At 44.9% G+C, this 23751-nt stretch overlaps 1 protein-coding gene across 1 annotated transcript in view; it reads right to left on the reverse strand.

The window, feature by feature from the left end:
* The window catches only part of Slc4a4 (solute carrier family 4 member 4), a 178948-nt gene that overhangs the window by 67405 nt on the left and 87792 nt on the right, over positions 1-23751 (reverse strand). The window contains exons 6-10 of the mRNA XM_048364722.1: positions 22953-23040; positions 18784-18938; positions 17583-17696; positions 13786-13960; positions 1173-1306 (exon numbers count right to left, since the gene is read on the reverse strand). Coding sequence (XP_048220679.1) covers positions 1173-1306; positions 13786-13960; positions 17583-17696; positions 18784-18938; positions 22953-23040 — 666 coding nt within the window. The remainder of the gene's footprint in view (positions 1-1172; positions 1307-13785; positions 13961-17582; positions 17697-18783; positions 18939-22952; positions 23041-23751) is intronic.

Here is a 23751-nt window from a genome sequence, read left to right on the forward strand (position 1 = left end):
ACACACAATGAGTCTATGAGGTACTTATTACAGGCACTAACTATTCTGAAATTAAAGTGCTGAAAATGTGCAATAATAAATTCTAAATGGGTGCTATCAATGTGTATAATTCCCTTAATTCAGCATATATCTTCTTAAAATAACCATAAATTCATAAAAAAAATGGTATCGTTGCCATGTCTGCTAGCAGTGTCTTACGATGCCTTACAAGGTGTGGTGTCTTGAGTCAGAAACCAGGAATTCAAATCCCAGCCCCACAATGAAACAGAGATGTAACATGTAGCAATTTACTTACTCCTGGCCTACTTTCTCATCTTTAAGTCTACTACAGTCCCTACATCCTAGGATTGTTACAAGTATTAAATGAGCTAACATATAAAAATGTGCTTAGGATAATACTTGATACATAGTAGTATCTGTTATTATTCAAATTGTGCCTTGACAGTTATTGTCAACAAAGAATGTTAGAACTGGCATTAGGAGCTGTGAACCAAGTAAAGAGCACCCCAGTCCTTTTCGTTACCACACTGTGTTTCACCAAGCCCTGCTTGCTGAAGTCATTTCTTTAGCATACCACTAAGGATCATTCACAGCAGGAAAAGACATTCTGAAATGGGATTCTGAGGGAAACTAAATACACAGGCTAGCGACAGAAGTATACCAAAGAACGGCAGTGACCAAGCAACACCAAGAAGCCAATACTAACTTTAGACGTGAGAAGGTCAAGGAAGAATGGAGTTACCAGAGCCTTGTAAGGGCCAGAGCCAGGGTGGAAGAGCTACCTGACCTAAGACCGCCAGACTGCTGTGCTCAAGCAGAAAAGGGTGCGGAGAAACAGACACACGAGGGCCTTTCTCCCCCGCCCCCCCCCCGTCATGTTCCACTGAAAGCCACAGGGCACAGGAAGCGGGGAGACAAAGTTCTCAGGGATTAGCACCTCGGGCACAGAGCAGGACATGAAGGAAGGCAGTCATTGGGAAAGGAGTAGACAGGCAACACAACAGAAGAGCCTGGTAAGTACTGGACTGTGTAACTGGTAATCAAGGTCCAAGTTTACCCTCCCAGGATTGTGACTAATGCTTGGATTTGCCAGATTGTTTTTCCGTGCTTTATCTGGATGAAATGTCCTATGATCAGAAAGTTCTAATTATACATTACATTTATATACATACTTGCTGAAATTAAATAGAAGCCTCTCAAAAACTAAGACCGGTCCTGTGCTGCTCAAAATAGTGAGTGGCTGGCCAGAGAAAAGGCAGAAAACAGCTCCAGAGACAGCGGTACCCAGGAAACTCTCCAACACACCCTGAAAGAGAGAGAAGTGAGATGGTCAATGAAACACAGCTTTCCCATTTGTGAAGTCTGCAGGAAAACGAAGGGGCATGGGTATATCATGAGGCCATTAGCAAGCATACCAATAAGAATAAAGAATTACTGTGAAGATCGTCACCATTTATTTTACCTTCCACACATTTCAGTCATTCCTTATTTCCGTGGCTGTATTCTTCCACAGCTGGTGTGTAGGAAGTAAAAGGGGTCTCTGATCGTTAAATGTTACAGAAGGCCCTCAATCTGAAATCACTTTCTAGAACCCTACCAATTGGGTAGGGTTGACCTTGTTTTTACCTTCATCAATCCCTTCAGTGTTTGTTTTAGCCTGATTGCATCGTGCACAAAGGCAGCACTTGTATGTGTGTATATGGGCTGGAGTCAGGAATTGAACTCAGGGCTTTGTGATCGTGCTCGGCTTTTGGTTTACAGCCTATGTTCTACCACTTGAGCCATATCTCCATTCTGGCATTTTTGCTAGTTAACTGAAAATAAGAGTCTCTTGGGCTGGCTTTGAGCTGTGATTCTCAGATCTCAGCCTCTTGAGTAGCTGGGCTTACAAATGGGAACCATCGGTGCCTGACTTTATCGTAGGCATTTTTTTTTTTTTGCACAAAACCACTCTTCCTAGAGAGAAGCTTTTGAAATGAGGAGGGCAGCAAAGGTGACAAAAGATGATTAATGCTCCATCTGTAATTTCTAAGACACCGATTTCAAAAGATCTCATTAATATTTATTGTCCAATAAACTTACACAAAAACTTCAATGAATTTTATCTCATAGGAAATAAATGTGCAGTGACATGAATAGTTAAGCGTCCATGGCTACATTTTCTACTTTCAGCTCTACAAATCAATGCATCCTGTTCCTTCAATATAACAGAAGCAAATAAGTAATCACCGAATATCAGACTTGCAAAATCACCCTACCTTTCTTAATCAACCACCTCATTCAGACCCCACATTTTGCACAATGGCAAACTCGTATATTTTCTGTGTTCTCTCTTCTTTTCAAGGTCAGAAAAATGTATATGTATTTGGAGGAAGGTATTTTATAAACTTGCAAAAAATAAACTTAAAATATTATTTTATCGGGCTGGGAATATAGCCTAGTGGCAAGAGTGCTTAACTCGTGTACATGTAGCCCTGGGTTCGATTCCCCAGCACCACATATATAGAAAATGGCCAGAAGTGGCGCTGTGGCTCAAGTGGCAGAGTGCTAGCCTTGAGCAAAAAAGAAGCCAGGGACAGTGCTCAGGCCCTGAGTCCAAGGCCCAGGACTGGCAAAAAAAAAAAAAAAAAACTATATATATATATGTATATATATATTATTTTGTCAAAGGATGATTTCTAAATGCAAAAAGATGACAGAGGCCATTTATTCATAGATAGCTATGAATCTGAACATTTAAAAAATCAATGAAGGAAACCTTTTTTCCAGTGAATAAATTCTGTAGCTTTAAAAGTTACAAAATTTCCTGATAATAACGGTGTTGAACTGGGTAAGAGAGCAAGAGCTGCCAAGTATTAAGATGGCAAATAAACCCACTCACACAATCCAGACAGCATCTCTCCACAGAAAAGCCTAGCAGGAGGAACACTGAAGGGATGTCACTTTGCATGAATGTCAGTCCCAATGCTTAGCTGAAGGGTGTCATTTCATTATTTACATTCGTGCTTTATAGAGACAGAATCTGAATAGCAAGTGAGGGCAACGGAGCAGTCTGCGTTTACCCACAGATGGCGGAAAGGGGATTCCCTTGTGCCCCACACGTAGCATTTGTCCTGTTCGTGAATGTGCAAATACAGAGCTTCAGAAGGGTCAAGTGGTATGAATAGGCAAAGAAACTCGAGAACTGTTTGGAATATATACCAGCCTAACCAAGATTAAAAAGTACGCCGTGGGCTAGCATTTTCTTAGACACGCAGGTTTTCACTTCTGATGTGCAGATGGTAGGTTTTTCACGCCATTCTTGTCTATCTTCCCTTTTCCCCCGCTCCCCAGAGCTAACATGAAACTCAAGGCTTTGAATGACCTGCGCAGCAGGGGCAGGTGAGAGCCAAGGTTCACTGCGTCCTTCTTCACCGAGCATGCAGGCAGCCTCTTTCTCATCGTTAGTGCAAGATGGGCACCGAGCTCACAGTGAGCCCAGAGGAGAGCGTAAGGGAGGAGGAAGGCACTGGAGACTTAGGATCCTCAGGTTGACTCTCTCTGCCGCTAATCTACGTGGTAGCAGGGAACGGGTCTTCCTGCGCCTTCTCTCTTCCCTTTCTCCTCCTCCCATCCTGCTGGCCACCACTTTTCCACATGCTCAGCCCGTGCTCAGGAGATGCTACGAGAACTGAAGACGACATGCCCAAATGACACCCCATAGGGGTCCACGTATCAAAGGTCAAAAGGCACTGCTGCTCATTCAGGAAAGACAGCAGCCGACTGCTTCCAGAAAACGGATTTGATTTATGGAAGCGATGTGACCATTCGACAGCAGATTATTTTTATTTCAGTACTTGATCCTTGGGTAAGCGCTAGTTTCCATTCTGTGGCTGACACATTTGAAATGGAGACAGGTGATTTATTTATACACATTGCACTGGGAACTTGTTTAAACTTAGAGAGATGCTTCTAGCATTCCTGGCAACAGAACTATTTTCACCGCCATTTTGACCCGTTTTTCTTGGCAGTACAGAAACTTTTAAAATAATCACATGTAAGATAAACTGTGGGAAATCACTTTCCTGATTTATTATATTCAGTGTTTACAATGTTAAAAAAAAAAAAGAGGTAAACACACCATGGATATGTGTGCTCTTCCTAGCCACAAATCATTAAACATAGTTCTCTACCTGACAGCTACACCTGAGAAGTCAGGTGTGGTGGCATCAAGAGCTACAGTGTTCTGGTGTCTCTGGCTGAGCTTGCGCCTTATTCCATTTCTCCTCAGACCATGCCCACTACAGAAAGAACAACCAACCAGAAGGCAAGTGATCTGAAGTCTACATTCCTGTCCAACAGCCACCACCACAACAAAAAACATCAAGTGACATAGTAAAGCAACTTACTCTAGAGTTGGACAATCCCAAGTTGATATCTAGACTCTATCAATTCTCCCATTTAGGACTTTCAGCAAGTTACATAATCTCCTTATGCCTGATAAAATTGTTATGCACCTCAGACCAGACAGCATCTGTGAAGTGCTTAGCATATTCTGATGAATTCAATCTTTTTGATCCAGGGCGACGACATATACAGTGTACATATGTATATGGAAGATAAAAGCAAGGCTAGAAAGTCTAGAAGACCTATAGTCCACAAAGATCTATCTTGGAAACATGGCTACCTAAGTTTAAATCTCAGCTCTGCGTGCTGCTCCTCTAAATGCGTACTCTCTTTTCTATACAATCAATGCCCACCTTACACTATGATTATTCGGACTGAATAAAATCATAATCTATACAAAATTAAGAATAAAGACCAGAACAAACCAGAAGTATAATATTCCACCTGTTTCCCTTCCTTTCTTGCTTCTCATTGCCCTCTTCCACTTTCTACAATTTCTTCCCTTTGCGGGCAAACAGTGATCGAAAGTCCACAAGAACAGCACGAATAGATGAGTAGTCACCTGAGGAGGTGTGTCTCAGGAGGGAGATCTTCTCATAGGCAGCCTCTCCCAGAGCCCACCAAGTCAATCAATGCACCGCAACAAAAAGGTTCTTCTTTTATTAAAAACCATTGATAATAATATATTTTATTTTAGAGGAGCGATATTAAAATCCAGATGCAAAACCAAATTGAGACTATTTCTCTGCTTGTATAAGGTTATAAAATTAGACCAAAGATGGCCCCTGCTTAAGAAAATTAAGACAAGTCCTGAAAGAGTAAAAAAATCAAGCATAAAAGAAATTGTGCCATAGGAATAAGACTCTAAAAATAGCAAAATCTCATCATGATGTGTAATACTAGCACTTCACATCTTTGAGCTACTCATGACAAGGGTACGCCCAATTCAAAGCAAGCACACATTCAAGAGAATAAAACATTAAAATTAAAAGTGCATTCTGCTCACTTCATTATAACTTGTCTTTACATAATCCCATAGAATGACTTGTTATTTCATGTACTTCTAATAAGGGCCTTATTACTTGGATTAATAGCTGCACACTGTTTAGAGAGACTAGATGAAATAATACAAGGGGCAAGAAGCCAATTATAGAAGAGAAGTAGCACTCTAGCCTAAGAAAACAAAAGCTTTTCTACTTCTTTGATAGTATGAGAAACGGTAAGACTTGAAAAATGAACTCTTTCAATGCATTAAATGACAAAGCACTTACCAGTATCAGTGTGATACTTCAAGCCATTTTTAAGGCTTTCTTTTTTGTTTTAGCTATTAAAAATAAAACCTAGCCCATGTTTCTGATCATCTGTATGAACTGTATGACATGATGCATATTAATTTTTTCTAGATGAATCTTTGAATATGAAGCTTAGTGAAGAAAAACGAAGCAGCCTGATGCCATTGGAAACAGGCAGAGAAATCTGAATTACCTGCAAGAGTTTAATATCAGTTCCCCAGATAAACCCAAGCCACATCGTCAAAAGTAAGGAAGGAAACAGAGTGAGTATCCAAATCAAATTTAACTCACCAGAACATTACAAGAGAAAGCTTTTTTTCGTTTCTACTCTGAACAACTAAAACAGTTGCTCTGAAAATGAGGCCCAACACTCCTATTCTTTTAAGTTTCCAAGTGATTTTTCTGTAGCCCAACTTTGAGATCCATTCAATTCATAACAATCTCACCTCCTCCTTCAAAACAGCACTCACAATCAGTTATACATACCACTCATCTACACAGGGAAGAAAATGAGACACACGATCCTCATATTTTTATTATTTCACCAGTGGGGCTACAGCCTATCAGTCAGTGATTTCTCATCTGTCAGGTCAGAGCCTCCAAATCGTATTGCCACACACTCTGCCTAATGTGTTCTGTTGTCATAAGTAGAATTTCTCTTTAACCCGTCAGCAGGGACTGGATAAAATGGTAGGCTTGAAAGACAAATTATCGCTCTACTCGAAGAAAACGTATAAGCCCCAAGATCCCAGCGTTCATCTATCCCTGGTTGGGAATGGAATGAAAGTCACGGAGGTCTGGCATTCTTTGTAGCGTTATGAATGTGTATCTGAACCACCCAGTGCCAGGAGAACTTTACACGACAATCAATTCCAGATGGATAAAAACATCTAAAGGAAAACATAAAAGAGCTGAAATATCTAGGTAAATATTGTTCTACTCTTGGGCTATGGAAAATCTCTGTAAATGTATCATGAAGATACGCCAAAAAATGAAGGCTTTTAATTATATGAAAATTAAATATATATGCATATATCAAAAGAAATCACAAATGAGGTTAAATATATAGTAATTCTATAAAAACTTTTTGTAGTACTTTTAGCAAGCAAAGGAAAATATACTTATTATGCACTCATTTACTGTAAGTAATGAGAAAAAAAATAAATGTCCCCAAAGGAAAATCTACCAGGGCTAAAAATGTAAAGAAAATTTAAGTAAGTCAATAAAAATGTTGAAAGATACTCACTTACATTTGAACTAAGAATAAAACATCCTTTTTCAGCAAAGGAATAACAAATATAAGAATAAATAATAACTAAAAGTAAAATATTAATTAAATGTTTAAAAACTAGCACACATACACATTCAAGAAATGAAAATATAAGCTGGGCACTGGTGTCTCATTCTTGTAAGCTGAGATCTGAGAATCAAGTTTCAACACCAGTCCAGGCAGAAAAGGCCATGGAAGTCTTAATCTCCAATCAACCGCTACAAAACTACAGGTGAAGGTGCGGCTCAAGACTTGAGCACCAGAATCCAGCAAGAAAGCTAAGCAAGAACACAAGGCCCTGAGTTCACACGCACAAAACAAGGAAAATAGATTTAAGCACCATAATTTTGTTTGTAAAAAAAAGAAAACTAAGAAAAACTGTCTTACAACAGGTTTACTAAATAAATTATAGTATAGGTATCATGTACAGACATTATTTAAAATTATGTTACATACCCTACTGAAGTATAAAAATGTCCATAAAGCACATAAAGTATTAGTGTTACCAAATAACGCCTCTATGATTTCATTTATATAAAATCCCGCAGATGGGGGCTGGGGATATGGCCTAGTGGCAAGAGTGCTTGCCTCGTATACATGAGGCCCTGGGTTCGATTCCCCAGCACCACATATACAGAAAATGGCCAGAAGTGGCGCTGTGGCTCAAGTTGGCAGAGTTCTAGCCTTGAGCAAAAAGAAGCCAGGGACAGTGCTCAGGCCCTGAGTCCAAGCCCAGGACTAGCCAAAAAAAATAAATAAATAAAATAATATAAAATCCCGCAGATGAATCTGTGTGTATGTATGTATGTGTATATAAATACATATTCACCTATTACGGCATGTGGGAAAAACATGTGTGAAAAGATGGGAAGAAAACACACTGAAAAACAATTCCCAAAATAACTTTCAAAAGTTTTTGTGTTCATCAAAACACAAAATAACTTTCAAATGTAGCATCATTTGGGAATTCCTATACTCCTCAAATCATCACTTTTGGCCAGAAATATAGAGTTAACAAAAAAAAACCTTTCAAATGAAAGCACTAAACTAATGAAAATTACCCATTTCAACCAAGCAAGTTTAAATCAGAACTTAAACAAGAAAAGCACATACCTTTAATAAAGTTTCTTTCTGGAAAGAACAACAACAAATATAGCTTACTTACAAATAATCAATACAGAATTCTTCTTTTTGTCATAAGCAAACTGACTTACATTTGCCTATCAAATTAATCAGATTATTTCATTCTAACACACTATTCTTACATAACTTTCTAAAACTAGAATTTGCTGCTAGAACCCATTAACACATCTTCGTGTAAGTTACTTCAAGCAGGAAATACATTTGGTGCCAAAGTACAACACTCAGGCAAATTGAAATTATTATGGAATTCTCAATAAAGAAATTACCCATTTACATTAATCTTGCTATTATAAATTGCATAGGATAGGCTTTGTAAGAACCTATATTGTCGAGGAATATTATATGTGCATAAGAAATGATACATTTCTAACTGAAGCAGATTGATTAAAAATTCTCAGCACAGCAGTATGTTAAAATAAAGTCTCAAATTTGGAGATGCCAGCTATAAATGTTCTTTATTATGAGACAACTTCGCTCAAAATGTGCTGTTAGGCACCATAAATACCACAAAATTCACAGAATTCTAAAAATTTTACTGCATTTTTTTGCTGAAAGGTTTGTGAAAACAGGATTATATTTACTCTTGAAAAAATAAAATTACTTTCTTCACTCAGTCTTCACTGTAGACGGTGCTAGTCATTCAGTCAAATGTGGATTTAAATTAAAATACTTTTCTAACTTAAAAAAATACTTTTCTGTATTCTATAAAGATCAGAAAAAACAATTTAACACTAGACTGGCTACAAAATATGAAAAGGTATTTTTTATACTGGTATCCTATCCTTAGATTAAACGATCCATAAATATTTGTTAACTGACTTTGGCATTAAGGGTCTGTTCAGTTTTTATTTCTTGGAATGGAAAATCTTTATAATAAATTCTGGTAGAAGACATTTTATACATTGGTTTTTTTTTTTAACAATTTAATTAGAAGTATCTGGATGATTAGGGAGGTATGCTTGCTTGACAACTGAGAATACAAGGCGATGACAAGGCAGGAATGGTTATAGAACCTTCAGTTGTATAAGGGATATATTTTACAAAAGTAAGGAAAAAAGATCTTTTGTTTGTGTAACAGCACTGAAACCAGAGTATTACTTGTGTGAGAGTTGCTGAAAAGAGTAAGAGTGTTGCTCTATTTCTGGACTCCAGAAAGCTTACGTTCTAGTCTTCATTGTTTAACTCTAAGGACAGAAAGCCGATACATACAAGTTGGGTTGGACCATAGATAAATATAAGGTCTACTTGAGAAGAAATTTATGGATCCCTGTGAATACCTACTTGTTAAGTCCTAGAATTTTCTCCTCGCTTCCTGATGAACAAAATATGTATGCCACAATGGGGATTTCTTGTGCCATCATTTATGTTGGCATTATAGTTTAGTAATACTTGGAGCCACCACAACCTTAGCTGTTTTCATTTTGAACATAGGTTCATGGGAAATGACCTATACTACTCCCAAGAACAACTGCTTCTGATGATTCCTAATAGGTAAAATAATAAACGCGTGGTATGGACATAAAAGATATATATGATTTAATAACAACACCACTGTAGTGGGGGAACTGCTTTGGAGAGGAGGAGGAGAAAATGAGAGGATGAACATGAGGGAATACACTCAAGGGGCATTTATATACGTTTGTAAATTGCCCAGTAAAACCCACGAAAAACTGTTAAAGATGGAGAAAGGGGAAGCGCTTAAGAAAGACTAGTCTAAGAATCTGATCAAAGTACATGATGTGCATGTAGGCAAATAAAACACTTCTGTACCATTAATTTAGGCTAATGGACATAAGAGACACTTTTTATCTACTAGGTAGATGTAGTGGAGATTCGTGATACAGTTGCATAGGTATCATCAGCTCTGGAATGAAGGCTTAAGTGTGAATTCCTGACTTCAAACAGGCAAGACCTCCTGAGAAGCTGGCAGCGGAGTCTGCTTAGACAACACTCACGCCGTGACTCAGCCGTGTTTTCACAACATGTTTCTCCGCAGCGCCCGGGTCTATTTGTAGCCTGACAATAAGAGCCCTGTGTGCACCACCTCGAGCTGTCTGCCTTTAAAAGCAAAGACACTGTTCTCCGTTGACTCACGGGAGGTGCCTGTGCTTGAGAGACGAACCCACTGCCTCGTTTAGGAAAACATGGGATACCGCTGCAAATGATGTCAGGCTTTGCCAATTGTTACCCTGTCAGCCTGGCTCTGGTGTTAAGAAGCCAAGTGGAGCCAGAAGATCTCAACCCTTAAATAAACCTACGACACACTGCTACTGCTATCTCACCGGGGCACTGAAAAAGATGACTTTCATCCACACCCCCCTTGGCTGTAAATAACACCAGGATGGAATTTTTACCTATTTTACTCACCTGTCTGAACCCCTAAGTACTTAAAATAGTGTCTAACATGTAGTAGACACTCCATAAATAGGAATGAATTAACCTCAGCCATTGACATATGAAATGCAATGGGCCTTAGCACCAAATCCATGAAATAGCTTGTCATATATGTAATATATTATATATACAATGTATTAGATGTTACTTATTATATATATATGTATATATATGTAAAACAATCATATTCTTTATCACTCTTTGTCAGTATTTCAGCTGTCACTACGACTTCTACAAGTGGAAAATTGTAATCTAGGAGGAGGACTTCATCAATGTAGTTTGCTGTTTTGGTTTTTTTTTTTTTTAAGGAAAAGGCTTTTGGAAGCGACAAAATTGGCTCTTTAATATTTCCACTCACAGAGACTTTTTTTTTGCCAGTCCTGAGGTTTGGACTCAGGGCCTGAGCACTGTCCCTGGCTTCTTTTTGCTCAAGGCTAGCACTCTACCTCTTGAGCTACAGCGCCACTTCCGGCTTTTTCTGTGTATGTGGTGCTGAGGAATCGAACCCAGGCCTCTGTGCATGCTAGGCAAGCACTCTACTACTAGGCCACATTCCCACCTCTCACAGAGACTATTAAAAACAATGTGTTCACAGGTCCCGCGAAATTATCAACAATTCTGAACACAATAATCCAAGTATGTCTGGGAAATGTCATCCTAAGTCTGCATTACTTAGAATCTCAACTCCCCAGAGTAACATCCAGTGAACTGTTACTTAACATCCTTCATGTATTTCTGCTTCCTGAAGTTTTCAGAACCCGGGGAATAACTAAACCCACCAGCATGGGGAAGTCCCAGGTTGCTCATACGGCTGCACCACAGAGCATTTTGCCAAAAACTTACTCACATGCTGATTCACACAGAAGGAATCAAAACCGCCTCTGACGTCCTTCTCCTCTCAGCTGCTGCCTTCTACAGCTAAGTAACTCATGAGGTTGCACAGGTGAAACTCAGTGCGAAAAGGCATAGAACACACACACACACACACACACACACACACACACACACACACACACGGCGCCACAGTGCTCCTCTTTCAGTGAAAAGCACGTCCTTGGAAAGAAAAGGCTCTTTGGTTGTTGTTTCGTTGTTGCTGTTTGTGCTTGTCCTAGGACTTGAACTCAGGCTCTGGGCACTGTCCCTGAGCTTTTGTGCTCACGGCTAGCTTGAGTTCTACCTATATTTTTGGCGATTAACTGAAGATAAAAATCTCACGGGCTTTTCTGCCCAGCCTGGATTCAAACCCTGATCCTCAGACCTCCACCTCCCGAGTAGCTAGGGTTACACATGCAAGCCCCAGGCGCCCAGATACTCTCTTGGTTTCATGTTCTTAGCACATGGCTGCCTGAATTGTCTTTACTCTGACCTCATGCTTCCCTGGTGCTTAGGTCTCCATTTGTGTTTGGAACAATCTGCCCACGTGATCTTGAGTCACTAAACTGGCTGAGAAATAACTGCCCAACTCAGCTATAGATCAGTTTATATAGAACTTCGATGGCTAGCACTACCGCTATACATCGTGTCCCAGGAACGAAGATGGGGGGGGGGGATGCCCTCTTGGGATGTTTGGGTTTTACAGCCCCTGCTGCAGTTCTCCTGGGCAACCCGGAGCGACACGGTCTTTAGCGACCACAATGTGACTTGAAAAATGGCTCATCCGAAGCCAACATGTGCGAGTCACAGGATTTCACAGAGTCCTTGAAGGTCTCCGTTTCTCTCTGAAAATGAGGACGGTCAAGCAATCTCGGGCCCATGTTCACGCGAGGATAAGCAAGTCGTGGGGAGGTACCCGCTTCCTTCCCGTGAAGCCCGAGTGCTTAGGAATCGTCACGGTCCCCAGTGCGAGGAAGCCCAAGCTTGCCTTTTGGGAAAGTCCTGTGAGGAGTCCACCAGACTTGTGAGTAGAGAGGCCAGTGGGTCATTTCAACCTTTTCAAGCACTCACTGAGTGGTGCTAACAATCTGAATGATTGCGTGCGTGTGTGTGTGTGTGTGTGTGTGTGTTGTTGTTGTTGTCGTTAAACTGAAAAAAAAATCAATGAGTAGTTTTACGCTGAGGACTCAGGATTAAGCTGGTTTAATACGCTGAAGAGTTTCTTGGATCTGGAAGCCAGTGCCATCTTAATTGTTAATAGAGGAGGGACCAAAAAGAGAACCACTTGGCTGAGCCCATCGGTCACTAAATCCATGAAACATCAAAATGGTGGTTTCAAGCCTCTACGTTTTGGGGCAAATGCTATATAGCAGTAGATGGGGACTAACGGATAAATACACTCGCTTAAAGTAGTTTCTCCTTTTTCACTTGGGATATAGCCTCCATTTTATTTTAGGGATACAGAAGAACTATGGAGGGCTAGGCTCGTGGCTTATGCAACAGAACACTGGCTTGGAAGAAGAACAAGGCCCCGAGTTAAAACAACAACAACAAAAAAAGTATTTTTTGGAATTAATGACACTGAACAAACTAAGTAGGCTTGGCAACCTGTGAAAGGTTCCATTGCTAAGCACTAATAAGAGTAAAAGGCGAACCCCTGCAACAGCAATCCTTACAAGACAATATGCGGTAAATCAGCTGTACAACTGGGGGGGGTGGGATTGGGGAGGAGGGAAGGTGAGAGAAAAGTGAGGGAGGAGGTAAGAAGTTTGAGGAGGTGTAACCCCTCTGTACATCACCCTGACAATAAAAGTAAAATAAATAAACGTGTGTTTTTTTTAAAAAGGGAAAGACAGAGTTTGAAAAGGGAATGAACTGGGCTCTTTTCATGACGATATCAGTTTCATTCACCCCTCTGTCCTGAGTATGCAACGCAAGGCCTATTTTTTTGTAAGTAACTAGATCAAATTACACCCGGTATCGTATCTGTGTTCTGACTGGTTAGGGACATTGTAACCAGCTTTCTCTCCCTGCACCCGTGCCTGCTATTGATAGGAAAGGAAGGTGAACATCACCTTCAAGCCAACCGATCACTGTGGTTATGATTAAAGGCACAGGATTACCATGGCGGAATCTGTAGGACTGATGAGGCCTCCTGGGTCTCCTGGTCACCTGGAGACGAATCAGCTCTTGGCTGCTACACGTGAGCTCGACCACCAGGCTTGCAAACCCGTCACCCGATTCTTTGATGCCTTGCTTGGCCCTTGTACGGGTAAAGGTGAAAAGTAAAGCGAACCACACCCACACGGGAGCGAGCCAGAAGCAGAGCGGAACGCAGGCCGGGGCCGGAGGAGGACGATGGCGGCTGAGTCACCGGGAGGCCGTCCGCTCCTCCGCCGCCGGGGCCGCCCCGCGGGTGGCACGCACCTGCATGTTGTCGGTGGCGTCCCCGAGCAGTCCTCCGAAGGTGATGGCGTTGGTGACGGTGGCCAGGTAGATGAAGAGGATGGCCGAGAGCGCCTGGATGTTCAGAGCGTCGTAGAAGTCGCTGGCGAAGAAGGGCGCCTTCCTCTTGATGTCCTTGATCAGCCCGCCGCAGAACCTGGGGGTGAGAAGGCAAGGCAACTGGTACAGCCGGGGCTCCGGGGGCGGGCCGCCAGCCTGGAGCCCGGGCCGCGAGTTCAAGCCCCACGACCCCCCGAGACCACGAGGAACGGTTAAGGCGCGACGACCGGGGCTGAGAGAGAGGCGCTGGAAAGCGCAGATCCCAGCGGGGGGACCGGCTCCCGGGGACGGCGGCGGCGGCGTTCCCGCAGGGGGCAGGGAGCCCCGGCGCCAGGCCCGGGCGGGCGGGGCGGGGGCTGCTGTCGCGGCCTGCTTCCTTCCTTACCCCCCGACCCGACCCCGTCCCGGCCTCTGCCTCCCTATCACCGTCCGGGCCCCATCCGGGCCTCTGCTTTCCAGTCCCCATCCGGGCCTCTGCGTTCCAGTCCCCATCCGGGCCCCTGCCTCCAATCCCCATCCGGGCCTCTGCCTCCCAATCCCCATCCGGGCCTCTGCCTCCCAGTCCCCATCCGGGCCTCTGCCTCCAATCCCCATCCGGGCCTCTGCCTCCCAGTCCCCATCCGGGCCCCTGCCTCCAATCCCCATCCGGGCCCCTGCCTCCCAGTCCCCATCCGGGCCTCTGCCTCCAATCCCCATCCGGGCCTCTGCCTCCCAATCCCCATCCGAGCCTACCTTCCAATCCCCATCCGGGCCCCTGCCTCCCAGTCCCCATCCGGGCCCCTGCCTCCAATCCCCATCCGGGCCCCTGCCTCCCAGTCCCCATCCGGGCCCCTGCCTCCAATCCCCATCCGGGCCTCTGCCTCCCAATCCCCATCCGGGCCTCTGCCTCCCAGTCCCCATCCGGGCCTCTGCCTCCAATCCCCATCCGGGCCTCTGCCTCCCAGTCCCCATCCGGGCCCCTGCCTCCAATCCCCATCCGGGCCCCTGCCTCCCAGTCCCCATCCGGGCCTCTGCCTCCAATCCCCATCCGGGCCTCTGCCTCCCAATCCCCATCCGAGCCTACCTTCCAATCCCCATCCGGGCCCCTGCCCCCCAATCCACCCATCCGGGCCTCTGCCCCCCAATCCGCCCATCCGGGCCTCTGCCTCCCAATCCCCATCCGGGCCTCTGCCTTCCAATCCCCATCCGGGCCTCTGCCTCCCAATCCCCATCCGGGCCTCTGCCTCCCAATCCCCATCCGAGCCTACCTTCCAATCCCCATCCGGGCCTCTGCCTCCAATCCCCATCCGGGCCTCTGCCTCCAATCCCCATCCGGGCCCTTGCCTCCCAGTCCCCATCAGGGCCCCTGCCTCCCAGTCCCCATCCGGGCCCCTGCCCCCCAATCCGCCCATCCGGGCCTCTGCCTTCCAGTCCCCATCCGGGCCTCTGCCTCCCAATCCCCATCCGGGCCCCATCCGGGCCTCTGCCTCCCAATCCCCATCCGGGCCCCATCCGGGCCTCTGCCTCCCAATCCCCATCCGGGCCCCTGCCTCCCAATCCCCATCCGGGCCCCTGCCTTCCAGTCCCCATCCGGGCCTCTGCCTCCAATCCCCATCCGGGCCTCTGCTTTCCAGTCCCCATCCGGGCCTCTGCCTCCCAGTCCCCATCCGGGCCCCTGCCCCCCAATCCGCCCATCCGGGCCTCTGCCTCCCAATCCCCATCCGGGCCTCTGCCTCCCAATCCCCATCCGGGCCTCTGCCTCCCAATCCCCATCCGGGCCTCTGCCTTCCAATCCCCATCCGGGCCTCTGCCCTCCATTCCCCATCCGGGCCTCTGCCTCCCAATCCCCATCCGGGCCTCTGCCTTCCAATCCCCATCCGGGCCTCTGCCCTCCATTCCCCATCCGGGCCTCTGCCTCCCAATCCCCATCCGGGCCTCTGCCTTCCAATCCCCATCCGGGCCTCTGCCCTCCATTCCCCATCCGGGCCTCCGCCTCCCAATCCCCATCCGGGCCTCTGCCCCCCAATCCCATCCGGGCCTCATCCTTCCCGCGGGCCGGCAGCGGCTTTGCCTAACCCGCTCCTTCCCCACGCCGACAGCAAGGCGAAGGCCCCACCGTGGCAGACCGACTGGGGTCCCTGGAGCCCGGCCGGGGCCCTGGGCGGCCCCGCTCGCACGGCAGGTGCCCCCTCCCGGCTCCCACAGGCGGCGGCGTGCCGCCGGGCAGGCCTGGGAAGGACCTCGGGGAGGGGGGCGCCGCGCAGGAGGCTTCCCGCCTCAGGAGTGGGCCGCGCGCCCAGCACGGGCTCCGGGGGGACGACCGACCCGAGCTGGGCCGTCCTTTGCCTGGAGGACGACGTGCTGCTGTGCCGGGGCGCTCGCGTGTCCACGGTCATGGGCATGCGGTCCGCGCCCAGCCATGACAGCACCCACCTACAGCGCTTGGCCACACCTGACTCCGGAGACTCCATGACTGGGTATGGGTGTTTTTTATTTCTATTTTATTTTTTATTTCTATTTATTTTTATTTCTATTTATTTTTATTTCTATTTTATTTCTATTTTAGAATACTCCTACTCCTAAACATAAGCTCGCTGCAAACCAGTACCCTGTGCCGCATCCACAGCAGCCTGTGTTTACAGCCCCGTCTCTTGGTTGCACCCAGAGGCCGCATCCAGTGACCACCGACATAGGTCACCTGGGATGGGATTAAGTGCACTCCACAGTGTGCGCACCATGCTGCAATCACTCGGGGACACAGTTCTCAGATCATATTCCCACCATTGGGCAATGCACGGCTGTATTCAGAAGAGAAGGGTGCGGAGGAAACTTTGGGTTCTTTCTTTGAGAAAACTAAGGGAAGGAAATGATTACCTACTAATTTGAGAGCAACGCCCAAGGGGCTCTCTTCCGCCCAAGTTAGACAACTCATTTTCAACCTCGCACCTCGCTACGGGTAGCACAGGTGAATGAGTTCACCCTTTGTCCCGCTATTTCTGTGCGTCCCCTTACCATGACTCAAGAGAGATAAAAGTTCTGCTTTTTAATACTGCAATCTATGGAAATGCCACGGATGAAAGAGAAGCTCTCTCTTTATGAAACGATCCCCCTACCCAAATGCTACACAACACCAAACGAAGTCGAGAAGAGAGCATGGTCGTGGAAAGCAAGTAGCCGGAGGGCCGTGGGTAGCCCGTGTGCAGTGTCAGCTCCGGGCTAAGGAGCCAGAGCGGGGCAGGCGGGCTGCGGAGGCCGATTCCACGCCGCTCGCGTTTGAGGAAGCACCCAGGGAAGAGACATCCACTCACCTCCCATCATGCTAACCCTCCTTCTGCCCAAGTCACTCTAGTGGCCACTCCCCGCCCCCCACCCCCAGCACTGTACACCCCCTCTCCCACCCCACACTCTCTTCAAATGTTGCCCTTCTGCATAAGGCCTTCTCTGACCGTCCCACCTGAAATTGCGACACCATCCCTCCATCCCCATTTTGGCTTCGTTTTCTTCCTACCAGATCTTTGCTGTATTTACCTATTTGTTTTTACGTTTGTCTCGACCAAAGAAGACGCGTGGAGACAAGAAGTTTAACTCTCCGCCGCATCCCCAGGGCCCGTGACTAATGGATGAAGCCATACATATTCATTAGCTGAACAAATGAACAAAACAACGCAATGAATGCTGAAGGTGAGTGTGGAAAGAGAAGGGGGGATGCGCGGACACCGGCACCGGGATCCGTCCCTTACCGTCCGGTGCGCTGGAGCTCTTCGCAGTCCCCGTGCCCGCCCCCTCCGGGCGCTCCGTGGTGGGGCGTGTCTCCGTTCATCTGCACGTTCTCTCCTCCTGAGTACATATTCTTCCTAAGCAAGACAACAGGGCCCAAATGGAGATTCGTTTATTGTATCTGTGTGCTTCTTAGCTGTGTCCTGGGCTTGCTAATAGAGAGATGGGGTGGAAACCTTTGGGAAAACCACGATTTCTTTCTGCTATGCTAACAACAGATAATTCTTAAAGTGTTATCCAGAGGAGGGAAGACAAATGATTGGATGGACATAGAGGGTGAATTCACTACGTATCTTAGAAGAGGGAAACTGTTCTGGCTGGGAAACACTAGATTTCCAGGAAATGGTCTCTCCCCATCGACCTCACCCATTTTCCTATTTGTACATAATTCAATTTGGTTTTATTGATACCAAGTAGTGGTACAAGAGGAGTTCGTGGTAACAAGTCTACTTATGTGTGCCATGCTTTTTTTTTTTTTTTTTTTTTTGGCCAGTGCTGGGCCTTGGACTCAGGGCCTGAGCACTGTCCCTGGCTTCTTCCCGCTCAAGGCCAGCACTCTGCCACCTGAGCCACAGTGCCCCTTTTGGCCGTTTTCCACATATGTGGTGCTGGGGAATCGAACTGAGAGCTTCCTGTGTAGGAGGCAAGCGCTCTTGCCACTAGGCCATATTCCCAGCCCCTCATGCTTCTTGATCATAACCATTCTTCTACTATTCTCCCCTCTCCCCTTCCCAAAACCAGTCTCATCGAATTTTCATGTTCCATTTTCACACATGTACATAAAGTCTTTTGACTATTTTCTTGCCCTCTTAAATCTTAAAAGACTCATCTCAAGGAAACTGATCTTTTCTTGTATACCTACAGGAAGTCCCCCAAACATATCCAAAGAACATCAGCAATACATCCCAGTATCACTATCTGAACCCTCCGATTTGTCATCACAGAGGAACATCAAAATATGCACCATGGATTCTACAACACATCTTCTGCAGTGTCCAGGAAATGGGAAATGGAAGCACAACAGTGATTCATTTGAAGCAATATACCCTAGAGACCTGAAAATATCAAGGCGACGCCTCACTCCACTTCCTTTTCCAAATACAACCCCCTTCTCAGGAGTATCCTAGTACCCCAAAACTCCCAGCCTAGTGCCTATTGCCTTACCTTTTGTCTGATGAAGGAAGACTCTTGGGAGGTTCTATCCTAATGGTGGGGTCCCATTCCCCAGGTGGAAGGACAATGACTTCATCTAGGAACTCATCAATGCCAGCAATCAGGTCATGTCTGTCCTTTGCTTTATAAGCAATGTCATGGAAGACCTAGAGAACAGTAAGAGAAATTTCCACATGTCCCATACCACATCAATCCTAGATAATGCAATCCATCATCCACTACAGGAGTTCTGGAACTGCCTTTTAATGTTGCCTATATTCACACTTTTCCAAGATATTTAGGTATTCTGATTATGATCTCAGGTACAATGACTGGAAGGGCTTTAAGAAATGGCTGGTTTTTTTAAATGAGTTTTTCCCCCATCGATACTGTAAAAATCACATGTCTCTCAGGCTCCCTTTAGTAAGCTGGCACAGGTTTCTAGGAGCCAGATGAAAATGTTGTGGGAAAATCTCTATTGAAAGGCTATTCACTGAAGTCCACTACTGGAGAAACAACTGTTGATTTAAGAGGGAAAAGTTCATGCTGAGTGTTAAGACCAGATTAAGGCTCAAACACTGCCGTGCTCAAGCACACAAATAGTGTGTGAACTATTTTTTAAGTCTAGTGATAGTGGCAGAACACAAAGCAAAGAAACTTAAATAAGTATGAGGAAGGAGGTAACAAGTTGGATAAGAAATTTACTCACTACCCTACATAGGTAACTGTAACCCCTCTGTACATCACCTTGACAATAATTTTTTTAAAGCGGTCATCAGTCTGTCTTTTAGCAAATGCCTAAAAGACAACTTAAAACCCACACCTTCTGTACATACATCTAGAGGAAGAGTTTCCAATAGGTATACCATTTTTGTGAATCATTCCATTCTTCTGAGTTGATGACCTGGAAGTTCTCTCTGTATAACCTACATTCTTCATATCTCACATGTCAAATTCCGTAACCACCAAAGAGAGGAGGGACTCCATCAAACACCCTCGCCTATTTTTAAAGTCTTTGATAGCCAGGCTCAAGTGGTTCACATCTACAATCCTCCCCCAGGAGGCTGAGCACTGGAGGAGCTCAGTAAAAAGTCAGGCTGGTCAGTAAAGTTCACAAGACCCCTTAGCCCACAGCTGGGCGTGGTAGCACGTGCCGTTCCAACTAGCTACACGGGAAGCTGAGATCGGGAGGACTGTGGCTTGCGGCTAGGCGTGAAAGTCCATGAGATTCCACCTCCACGGAAGAATCTGGACATCATGCTGTGCACCTGTCCTGCCAGCTACAACAAGAAGCCTAAATTCTGGGCTGGGGATATAGCCTAGTGGCAAGAGTGCCTGCCTCGGATACACGAGGCCCTAGGTTCGATTCCCCAGCACCACATAGACAGAAAACGGCCAGAAGCGGTGCTGTGGCTCAAGTGGCAGAGTGCTAGCCTTGAGCGGGAAGAAGCCAGGGACAGTGCTCAGGCCCTGAGTCCAAGGCCCAGGACTGGCCAAAAAAAAAAAGAAGCCTAAATTCAAAGACAGTGAGAGCACAAGCCGAAGCCGGAAGGAAGACCCTGCCTCAACAAAATTCCCAGAGCAGAAGCGGGTTGGAGTTGTGGTTCAATTGGAAATAGCACCTGCCTAGCAAAAGCAGGGCCACAAATCAAAGGCCTAGCAATACCAGACAAAAACAAAAAGCTTTCTGGTAATTTTCTTCTGGGAAAAAAAATGATGTTTAAGAGCTAGCAGTCAAATAACATTTGTCTTGTGGTTCTAAGGCTGAGGAGAGGACAATAAAAAGGGCTTAGCACATCCCCGATGGCGGACACTGCCCTCCACGACGTGGTCTGGCCAGTCTGAGATTCAGTTTTTCAATGCCACAAATACAAACCGGCATTTCAAACCCATGAGGTGTAAGAAAAGGCTCCATGGGAGATCTAACACCTGTTACCATACATAACTCCACCCTTCCTTCCTACGTTGAACACAGCTGGGATGATGTGCTGACTTACAGGCAAATGTTGTTTTCCAGTGTTTTTATTGGTAGGAAAAAAGTGATATCTCAAGAGCATGAGAGCAGAGCCTGAAGTCTTCATCCATAAACAACTAATTTAACCAATCCTAGGAACTACCTACAGTCTGACTTTCTGCTGTAAGAAAATAATTAAACCCGATTGTTTCCAATCACGTGCAGCCTAAAAGCGTTACCAGTTGATAAACATTAGTAGGAAGGAATAGAAAATGAACAGGACTAAGAATCTATAAAATGTAAGTAAACTGACATACAACAATGAAGGAAATAAGTGGCACTTCCATTTAATATTTAGAGAAATGGGCCAATCAATGAAACCGGAGCAAAATATCTGGGGAAATATGAAAGTGAAAAAAAACTCAGAAAGAGAAATTAACAATCCTATACTCCAGAAGTATTCTTCTACCACAAGAGAAGTCTGGAGTTTTATTAGACCCAAACTACTACAATGAAGGCAAGGGCGTGATTCTAAAGCAAGCACTAGACACTGTGTCGTACCAGGTACAGATGTGTCCTGGGCCATCCCACAAAATTTAAAAACCATGAAAGTATGTACTACTGATACCTAAAGATGCATTCTTCACTTAAATGTACGTGATTTTACAAAGTTTATCATTAAAAAATAATATAGTAGGGGCTGGGAATATGGCCTAGTGGCAAGAGTGCTTGCCTTGTATACATGAAGCCCTGGGTTCGATTCCCTAGCACCACATATACAGAAAACGGCCAGAAGTGGCAGTGTGGTTCAAGAGGTAGAGTGCTAGCCTTGAGCAAAAAGAAGCCAGGGACAGTGCTCAGGCCCTGAGTCCAAGGCCCAGGGACTGGCAAAAATTAATAATAATAATAATAATAATAATAATAACATAGTATGTCCATATTTGAGTTCTCATAATTAACATAGTACACATTTGAAGGGAGAAAGGTGGTATAATGAGCTCATGCATTTAAAGACTATTTAACACGTCAATTTTTAGAACTGAAAATAGATGATTAGGTTAAAGTAAATGTACATTATCACCCCAGTTACTGATCATTTGTTTGTGTTGGGAACATTTAGAATCTTTTTACCCAGTTTTTACTGTTTCTGTTTTGGGGGATTTAGTTTTTGCTGATAATAAGGTTTGAACTCAAGACCTCCTGCTTATTCACCTTGCTCTTGCCCTCCAGCCTCGCTTTGTGCGGGTTCATATGGAAATGGACTTTCATGGTGATGGCCCAAAGCGACTTCAACCTAAGACCCTCAGCCTCCTCCCGAGTAACTCCGATTACAGGTGTGAGCTACATGGGTAAGCTACCGGGCAAGTCTTTCCTAGTTACTTTATGAAATATACAATTATTGTTGTCCACCATCATAACCTAGTAATTTCTCTGATCATTTCAAATTGTATATAGGTGTGAAATACTAAAGAGTAACGCATACATGGGTACAAATGTGTGTCAAGTTTCCAAAAGCAAGTGTAAGGAGCAGAGCACCAGTGGCTAGTCCTCGCTACTACCTCCTAGCGACTCACGAGGCGAAGACTTGAGACTTGCAGTTTGAAGCCAGATGGTCAAGAGAGTCTGCGAGACTCCTATGTCTAACTGACCACCAGAAAGCCAGAAATGAAGCTGCGGCTCAAGTGCTTCAGGGGGCGTGGGGGGGGGGGGGAACACAAACATTTTATTTCAATGCAAGAGTTTAAAAAAAGGTAGTATAGTTACATAAAGCGGTCCTCATAGTCAATGGGAATTATGTAAAAATTGAACTATGAGAGGGGAATAATGAGGGAGAATAATGGAAAGGGGGATATGGATCAAGACATCCTGTACTCACAACCTGACGTATGGAATTGTAACCTCTTTGTATAAATCTTAATAATAAAAGTTTAGGGGTTGGAAGCATGGCCCAGTCGCCAATGAGCAAAAGTGGCAGGGACTGAGTTCACGTTCCAGTCTCTGACCAAAAAGGAAAAACAAGTAAAGAAAAATTTAAAAATACATGTGTACTGTAGGTTCTTGTAGTCATATATGTGTACTGTATAGGAAATACTAGCTCATTCACTGCAAATGACTACCTTGTGTTATGAAAAAATATGCTAACCACAGAAATCTAATTAAATAAAATTCAGAGTATGAATCAACGCAGAGAGGACATGCAAGGAACCCCGTCTTCCCACACCCCTACCTCATCGGACATCAGGGTGGCAACGGCTCTGCCAATCTCGTGGTAGGACTTGGCTTTCCCCTTTGGACCTAAGAGAATGAACAAGAACCTAATGGAAAAGGAGAGAAGCAGACGCTGTCACACACATTCCATTAAGTTCAACGTACAGAAAACCAAATGTCTGTTGTCCTCATGCATGAAACCTTTAGGTCTGGAATTTATCATTAAAACAAAGGCACTCTACTGGGTGTTATGAAGAAATACTCTTTTTTACAACGGCAAAACACAATTCACTGTTCAGTTTAGGTGGAAGCAAAGAAGAATGTCATACTGAACCCTGAGAAGCGTCTCCCACTGGGCAGGAACGGTTTGCTTCATGCACTTCCCACGTCAGTCAGCCTTCCTGTTTTAAACATTCTTCTTTCTCCATTCCCACTGATTTTTAGAATCGTTGGAACAAACTCATCATGCCCAATAACTAGTGTGTCTCTGGATGACTCTGACTTTTCTTTACCCACGATGGGCAACGACAAATAGCTCTCCACATACTTTTAAGAACTGTTCCTATTCACGCAGTGGTTGGGAGTTGGCAAAGGCAAATCTTTACGAGTGAGCTACATGCTCCCGGTCAACAGGAAGAAAGAGAAATGCGAGAGGAATTCAAAATACGCGTCATCTATAACCTGTTCAAAGTCTTTTGTGGGATTCCACATTTTCTCTTCAAACGTTTTTTTCTTGATAATGCAGCTAGCGAACAGGTCCTGAAGTCACCAGGAATGTGCATAGTCCTAATTGTCACATTGGAAGGTCAAAGGGCAAA

The sequence above is a fragment of the Perognathus longimembris genome, chromosome 16 (genome assembly GCF_023159225.1).
Source record: "Perognathus longimembris pacificus isolate PPM17 chromosome 16, ASM2315922v1, whole genome shotgun sequence".
NCBI classification, from domain to species: domain Eukaryota; kingdom Metazoa; phylum Chordata; class Mammalia; order Rodentia; family Heteromyidae; genus Perognathus; species Perognathus longimembris.